We start from the raw sequence: 8,941 nt of genomic DNA, 5'->3' as shown, positions 1-8,941 counted from the left end.
TAAGTAGAATCACGGCTGACATGGACATTCGAAAGTTCTCTTGCCGTCTGATAAGTGTTGTATCTTAAATAGCTGCAATCGCGCGTTTCTGGCGGTTAGCTCCGAGTTACAAAACCGCTTGGTATGAAGCTGGCTGTGGCGTGTTCTTTCTGACGTTACTTCCTGTGTGGGCCGCTGTCTTTCTGGCGTCACTTCCTCTCCGAACTCAGTTTGTAAACGATCAATGAGTCCATTCAAAGCTAAGAGCCGGAGATTCAAGAAATAGACGGCGCACTTACCCGTGTAAAAAATTGTCAGAGTAGGGGGGCCTTAAACGCCGGTTTAGTGTGGCTGAAACGGGGGTTTAGGCTTAAATAATAATAAATAATCGACATTGCGTCTTATAACCCGGTGCGCCTAATGTACGGAATCATTTTGCTTGTGCTTACCAACCTCGAATCTATTTTATTTGGTGCATGGTGAAATGATAAGTGTGACCTGTAGATGGTATTCACACACAAGAGACACGAACAGACTGCAATAGGATGGCAGTCACACATAAGAGATACGTGTAGTTAAGTTTCAAGTTTATTCACAATACCATATTACGATTACAACAGTAGTGAATATCCATTTAAGGATGGTGGTAAGTGAAAGGGTGCCCCAGATAAACTAAAAGTAGTGTGTAGACTGCAATATGACTCAAGTAAACAACACCAACATTTTGTGTGTTCCATTGAAAATAGATACATTACACACAGCACTTAAAAATGTATCAAAATGTTTTGGTACTACTTTGGTGAGCTGTGAAACCGCACCGCTTGATGAATTGTACTGTGCTTGAACATGCGAGTATTATTATGGTGTGTGTATTAGGTAAGACATATTATATGGCGTTTCGTTTCGCAATATTATGCGTAAGCAACTTTTCTTACCTTCTGGTACCTGCTGATCTTGAGGAGGAACTTCAGATATTTTTTTATCAGGGCCACTCGAGAGCCAGTGCTGATAATAATAATAATAGATTGTATTTGTAAAGGCACTTTACATTGAGCAAACAAGATCAAAGTGCTACAGTGCATTAAAAAAAATCTAGAACAGCCTAATAGCTAGAACAGTGGTTCTTAACCTTGTTGGAGGTACCGAACCCCACCAGTTTCATATGCGCATTCACCGAACTCTTCTTTAGTGAAAAAAATATATATATTTTTTTTTTTTTCAAATTCAAGAAAAAGTCGTATGTTTTTTTTACTGGTGCACAAAATGAAGCGTGCATGAACATCACCTTGTTCAAAGAACAAAACCAACACAGTGCATGAACTCACAACAAATTACACACATTACCATAAATTAAATTAAAGGGGAACATTGTCACAATTTCAGAAGGGTTAAAACCATTAAAAATCAGTTCCCAGTGGCTTATTTTATTTTTCGAAGTTTTTTTCACAATTTTACCCATCACGCAATATCCCTAAAAAAAAGCTTCAAAGTGCCTGATTTTAACCATCGTTATAAACACCCGTCCATTTTCCTGTGACGTCACATAGTGATGTCGATACAAACAAACATGGCGGATAAAACAGCAAGTTTATAGCGACATTAGCCTCGGATTTCAGCGGCTTAAGCGATTCAACAGATTACGCATGTATTGAAACGGATGGTTGTAGTGTGGAGGCAGGTAGCGAAAACGAAATTGAAGAAGAAACTGAAGCTATTGAGCCATATCGGTTTGAACCGTATGCAAGCGAAACCGACGAAAACGACACGACAGCCAGCGACACGGGAGAAAGCGAGGACGATTTTCGGCGATCGCCTTCTAACCAACGATTGGTATGTGTTTGTTTGGCATTAAAGGAAACTAACAACTATGAACTAGGTTTACAGCATATGAAATACATTTGGCAACAACATGCACTTTGAGAGTGCAGACAGCCCAGTTTTCATCAATTAATATATTCTGTAGACATACCCTCATCCGCTCTCTTTTTCTGGGGGTCTGGCGGCAGATTTCTTTGACTTTATCATTGGAAATGCATCTGCTTTGAGTGTCGCAGGATATCCACACATTCTTGCCATCTCTGTCGTAGCATAGCTTTCGTCGGTTAAGTGTGCGGAACAAACGTCCAATTTCTTGCCACTTTGGCATCTTTGGGCCACTGGTGCAACTTGAATCCGTCCCTGTTCGTGTTGTTACACCCTCCGACAACACACCGACGAGGCATGATGTCTCCAAGGTATGGAAAACAGTCGAAAAAACGGAAAATAACAGAGCTGATTTGACTCGGTGTTTGAGAAAATGGCGGATTGCTTCCCGATGTGACGTCACATTGTGACGTCATCGCTCCGAGGGCGAATATTAGAAAAGCGTTTAATTCGCCAAAATTCACCCATTTAGAGTTCGGACATCGGGTAAAAAAATATATGGTCTTTTTTCTGCAACATCAAGGTATATATTGACGCTTACATAGGTCTGGTGATAATGTTCCCCTTTAAACAAGTTGAAAAACGTATTGGGGTGTGACCATTTAGTGGTCAATTGTACGGAATATGTACTGTACTGTGTAAACTGTACTGTGTATTCTCTTCCATTGCAATCTGCTAGTAAAAATTTCAATCAATCAATCAAAAAACCTGCAAATCAGATGGAAAATTAGAGCGAACATTGTTTGGGGGTATCCATAATACGCTGATAGGGAGAAGTTTTTATTTACACGATAAGTCGGATGTCTCTTTACCTCCGTGGCGGAGGCTCCGCCGAACCCCTGAGGCCGACTCACCGAACCTCTAGGGTTCGATCGAACCCAGGTTAAGAACCAGTGAGCTAGAACTAGCACGCATATATCTAAAAAAAAAAGGCTTTTTTTTAAATAATGGTTTTTAAGCTTTTTTTAAAAGGATCCACAGTCTGTGGTGCCCTCAGGTGGTCAGGGAGAGCGTTCCACAGACTAGGCGCGGCGGAGCAGAAAGCCTGGTCTCCCATTGTTCGTAGCTTTGTCCTCGGAGGTTGGAGGAGGTTAGCCTGTCCGGAGCGGAGGTGTCGTGTGGAGGATTTGGGGGGTGAACAGTTCTTTGTTAGTAGGGAGACTTTTTATTAAATCCTGAGTGGAACAGGAAGCCAGTGAAGGGATTTGAGAACTGGTGCGACGTGGTCGTATTTCCGCACTCTCATTAGGATTCGAGCAGCACTATTTTGTAAGTACTGCAGCTTCTGGATGTTCTTGTAGTGAAGTGATGTACCATATTTTTCGGACTATAAGTCGCAGTTTTTTTCATAGTTTGGCCGGGGGTGCGACTTATACTCAGGAGCGACTTATGTGTGAAATGATTAACACATTAGCGTAAAATATCAAATAATATTATTTATCTCATTCACGTAAGAGACTAGACGTATAAGATTTCATGGGATTTAGCGACTAGGAGTGACAGATTGTTAGGTAAACGTATAGCATGTTCTATATGTTATAGTTATTTGAATGACTCTTACCATAATATGTTACGTTAACATACCAGTTGGTTATTTATGCCTCATATAACGTACACTTATTCAGCCTGTTGTTCGCTTTTCTTTATTTATTTTAAATTGCCTTTCAAATGTCTATTCTTGGTGTTGGGTTTTATCAAATAAATTTCCCCCCAAAAATGCGACTTATACTCCAGTGCGACTTATATATGTTTTTTTCTTTCTTTATTATGCATTTTCAGCAGGTGCGGCTTATACTCCGAAAAATACGGTATATATACATATATATATATATATATTTATATATATATATATATATATATATTTATATTTTTATATATATATATATATATATATATATATATATATATATATATATATATATATATATATATACATACATACACATATATATATATGTGTGTGTATGTATGTATGTATGTATGTATGTATGTATATATATATATATATATATATATATGTCTTGATAAGATTATCCAAAAAATGGTGCTCGATACCGTGGTAGAGCGCAATATATGTATGTGTGGGAAAAAAATCACAAGACTACTTCATCTCTACAGGCCTGTTTCATGAGGGGTTCCCTCAATCATCAGAGATAAATAAATGATAAATGGGTTGTACTTGTATAGCGCTTTTCTACCTTCAAGGTACTCAAAGCGCTTTGACACTACTTCCACATTTACCCATTCACACACACATTCACACACTGATGGAGGGAGCTGCCATGCAAGGCGCTAACCAGCAGCCATCAGGAGCAAGGGTGAAGTGTCTTGCTCAGGACACAACGGACATGACGAGGTTGGTACTAGGTGGGGATTGAACCAGGGACCCTCGGGTCGCGCACGGCCATTCTTCCACTGCGCCACGCCGTGAAAATCTCCTGATGATTGAGGGAACCCCTCATGAAACCGGCCTGCAGAGATGAAGTAGTCTTGTGATTTTTTCCCACACATATATATATATATATATATATATATATATATATATATATATATATACATACACATATATATATATGTGTATGTATGTATGTATGTATGTATGTATGTATATATATATATATATATATATATATATATATATATATATATATATATATATATATATATATATATATATATATATACATACACATATATATATATGTGTATGTATGTATGTATGTATGTATATATATATATATATATATATATATATATATATATATATATATATATATATATATATATATGTCTTAATAAGATTATCCAAAAAATGGTGCTCGATACCGTGGTAGAGCGCAATATATGTATGTGTGGGAAAAAAATCACAAGACTACTTCATCTCTACAGGCCTGTTTCATGAGGGGTTCCCTCAATCATCAGAGATGAAAATCTCCTGATGATTGAGGGAACCCCCCATGAAACAGGCCTGTAGAGATGAAGTAGTCTTGTGATTTTTTCCCACACATACACATATATATATATATATATATATATATATATATATATATATATATATATATATATATATATATATATATATATATATATATATGTGTGTGTGTGTGTGTGTGTGTGTGAATGTTGTCTGTCTATCAGTGTTGGCCCTGTGATGAGGTGGCGACTTGTCCAGGGTGTACACCGCCTTCCGCCCGATTGTAGCTGAGATTTCATGGGATTTAGCGATTAGGAGTGACAGATTGTTTGGTAAAAGTATAGCATGTTCTATATGTTTTAGTTATATGAATAACTCTTACCATAATATGTTACGTTAACATACCAGTTGGTTATTTATGCCTCATATAACGTACACTTATTCAGCCTGTTGTTCGCTTTTCTTTCTTTATTTTAAATTGCCTTTCAAATGTCTATTCTTGGTGTTGGCTTTTATCAAATACATTTCCCCCAAAAATGTGACTTATATATGTTTTTTTTCCTTCTTTATTGTGCATTTTCGGCCGGAGCGACTTATACTCCGAAAAATACGGTACTGTGTGGTTTGCTGACCCTCTACTGCAGACAGCAAGGCCCTATAGAGGGTGACCAGGACAGCGGAGAAGATTATCGGCTGTCCTCTGCAATCACTGAAGGACAGTGCTCGCTCTCGCTCCCTCGGCAGAGAAAATAAAATCCTGACAGACGGCTCCCATTTCTTCAACCTGCTGCTATAAGGGATAAGATTTTGGTCGCACGAGCAGAATAAAACAGTTTTTACTCTTGGGCCATTAGGACATAAATTATGTCCCCATCGCTTACACTGTTTGCCCACTGTTGCACTGCTTTACTTACTACTACTTATGTATGTATTTTTAACACGGTATTTATTGTCTTGTATTTTCACTTCACCTAACAGCGTAGCAACCTGTATTTTCGTCAAGCTCTCATGTTTGATGACAATAAAGTGTTCTATCCTATTAATACAAACTTATATTTCACAATAATTGTTTGTCCTGCAGACATCCAGCAGCTGATTGGTCATCAAGAAGAACCTCAGTTGCAGGAGGATAAGCCCCCCTACATTAAAAAGGAGGAGGAGGAGGAACTCTGGATCACACAGGAGGAAGAGTGTCTTCTCGGGCAGGAGGAGGCTGACCTCACCAGGTTTCCACTGACTGTTGTCTCTGTGAAGACTGAAGACCATGAAGACAAACCACCTGAGTCCTCACAGCTTCATCACAGTCCAGGTGAGGAGAAGCGAGAGGAGGAACTTCCAAGCAGCAGTTTAACTCAACACTTGACAACAGAAGCTAAAGGAGACCACTGTGGAGGATCACAAGTAGACAACCTTTTAGCGCCACTGTCAGATAGTGACGACACGCCGTCAGACAATAATGTAAATATGGACTCACAAACAAAGACGCACACAGGAGAAAAACATTTCAGTTGTTCAATATGCGATAAAATATTTTCTAACAAACGTAACATGCAAATACACATGAGAACGCACACGGGAGAAAAACCTTTCTGTTGTTCAATTTGCGGTAAAAGATTCTCCGTCAAAAGTAACTTGCAAACACACATGCGAACGCACACAGGAGAAAAACCTTTCAGTTGTTCAGTGTGCGGTAAAGGATTCTCTGATAAAAGTAACATTCAAATACACATGAGGACGCACACGGGAGAAAAACCTTTCAGTTGTTCAGTGTGCAGTCAAAAATTCTCTAACAAAAGCAATATGCAAACACACATGCGGACACACACGGGGGACAAACCGTTTAGTTGTTCAGTGTGTGGTAAAAGATTCTTCAACAAAAGTCTTATGCAAACACACACAAGAAAGCACACAGGAGAAAAACCTTTCAGTTGTCCAGTTTGTGGTAAAAGATTCTACGACAAAAGCCATATGCAAACCCACTTAAGAACACACACAGGAGAAAAACCCTTTAGTTGTTCAGTTTGCGCTAAAAGCTTTATCAGAAACTCTGATTTGACTCAACACATGCGCAGACACACAGGAGAAAAACCTTTTCATTGCTCAAACTGCGACAAAAAGTTTTCTCAAAGGGAAACGATGCTGTCACATATGCTAACACACAAAGGAGAAAAGCCTTTCAGTTGTTTATTGTGTGGCAAAAGGTTCTCTAACAAACGTAATATGCAGAGACACATGAGAACGCACTCAGGGGAAAACCACCACAGTTGTCCAGTTTGTGGTAAAACATTCTCTGAAAAATGTAATATGCAACGACATGTTAGAACGCACTCTGGTGAAAAACCTTTCAGTTGTTCAGTTTGCGGTAAAAGATCCTCCGACAAACGTAATATGCAAAGACACATTAGAACGCACACCGGAGAAAAACCTTTCAGCTGTTCAGTTTGCGGTAAAAGATTCTCTCTCAAAATTAATATGCAAAGACACATGCAGATACACACAGGAGAATAACTTTTCCATTTTGGAAGTCTTATTTGAATTGACTTTTGCAGTTGGGACCCAGCAAGCCCACCTTATGGTATGTATTACAAAACACTATTATCTTAGTTTATTTTAGATACTGGTTTTAAAAAATTAATCATAAAATGGTTTTGTAACGCTGTCTACAGTGTTTTTAAGAATGCTTCACAGCTACGCGTAAAATAATAATTTTACTCATTTCACTTAAAATTATATGTGGTATAAGAACATGTTTACATAAAAAATGTCAAATACTTTCACTGGAACACATCACACCCTGACCTTTAAGCGTTACACTGACATTTGGTAAAAAAAAAAAAAAGTGTTATGTACAATAATAATCATGATCATGTATCTGTATTATTATTGGATGCCCTGTTGATACTTCTTCTCAGTATTCTCAGATATATGTGTCACGTTCAAACACTGTGATATCTATTAAACAAGATAAAAGGCAAGGAATCAAACAGAGACAGAATTCAATTTGGACTCAATATTGAGGAGAGACATGGCCACTGCACTCTCTGTACAGTCCTGCACCACGCTCTGACGAAGAAAGTTTTCGTCACCTCCTTTATTCAGATGTTCAATGTTCACGCACCAACACATGTCACAGCAGGAATGGGAAGTCTGTAAAACAGTCATTGTTTTCGGTCGCTTTGAAGACCCAAGAAGAGGATTTCTCAGGCTTGGGCTCTTCCTGGATCCAGCTGGGGTGGGTGTTGGAGGACAATGGATAACCCCTCCCGTCTCCTGACCACAGTGACTTCAAGAGGGCAGCGGGTCGTAAATAGCGTTGACCTCGGTTACCAAATAGTTGGAAGAGAGTTTGTGAAATATTTCAAAGAGAGTTCGTTTAACACTTCAAAGAGAGTTCCTCTGGAAGTTGAGCAGATCCTGCCATCTCTCCGTGTTGAAATCACAGTGGCGTTTCACGAGCCTTCTTCCTCTTGTTAGGCCTCGAAAGACAGCATTCATAATACAACGTTTCTTTTGTGATAACTTACAAACAATTATTCCAACAATATGATTACTATGTTTTAATCTTATATTCAGTAATAATTGTGAACTGTGTAGATAAACGACTGTTAGACATGATCAGTGTGTGTATTATAATCTTCTGGAATGTGTAACTGACCTTGTCTGGAGCCTGCTTGTCTAAAGTTGCACATTGTCATTTTTTTTTTTGTGACAGACTCTTATTTTTATTGTGTTTACTGTGTTCAGTAAAACCAATTGTTTACCTTATATTTAGTACTATAAAGTTTTCTTATTCCAGTAAAATAAATGATGCTCAACTCATGTAACAATAGAATAGAACTTGTGTTTTGCATTAGTTTATATTGGTCCTGTCAGTACCTTCTTTGTATAGCTCAGGGGTCGGCAACCCAAAATGTTGAGAGAGCCATATTGGACCAAAAATACAAAAACAAATCTGTCTGGAGCCGCAAAAAATTAAAAGCCATATTACATACAGATAGTGTGTCATGAGATATAAATTGAATTAAGAGGACTTAAAGGAAACTAAATGACCTCAAATATAGCTACAAATGAGGCATAATGATGCAATATGTACATATAGCTAGCCTAAATAGCATGTTAGCATCG

The 8,941-nt window shown here is 38.2% G+C and overlaps 1 protein-coding gene across 1 annotated transcript in view; it reads left to right on the top strand.

Annotated features, from left to right (window-relative positions):
* The window catches only part of LOC133611216 (uncharacterized), a 12,863-nt gene extending 4,233 nt beyond the window's left edge, over positions 1 to 8,630 (top strand). Inside the window, exon 3 of the mRNA XM_072913743.1 lies at positions 5,898 to 8,630. Within this exon, the coding sequence (XP_072769844.1) occupies positions 5,898 to 7,324 (1,427 nt within the window). The 3' untranslated portion in view covers positions 7,325 to 8,630. The remainder of the gene's footprint in view (positions 1 to 5,897) is intronic.
* The last annotated feature ends 311 nt before the right edge of the window (positions 8,631 to 8,941 follow it).

Source organism: Nerophis lumbriciformis, linkage group LG08, assembly GCF_033978685.3.
Source record: "Nerophis lumbriciformis linkage group LG08, RoL_Nlum_v2.1, whole genome shotgun sequence".
Classification (NCBI taxonomy): domain Eukaryota; kingdom Metazoa; phylum Chordata; class Actinopteri; order Syngnathiformes; family Syngnathidae; genus Nerophis; species Nerophis lumbriciformis.
This window is presented reverse-complemented; position numbering and strand designations above follow the sequence as displayed.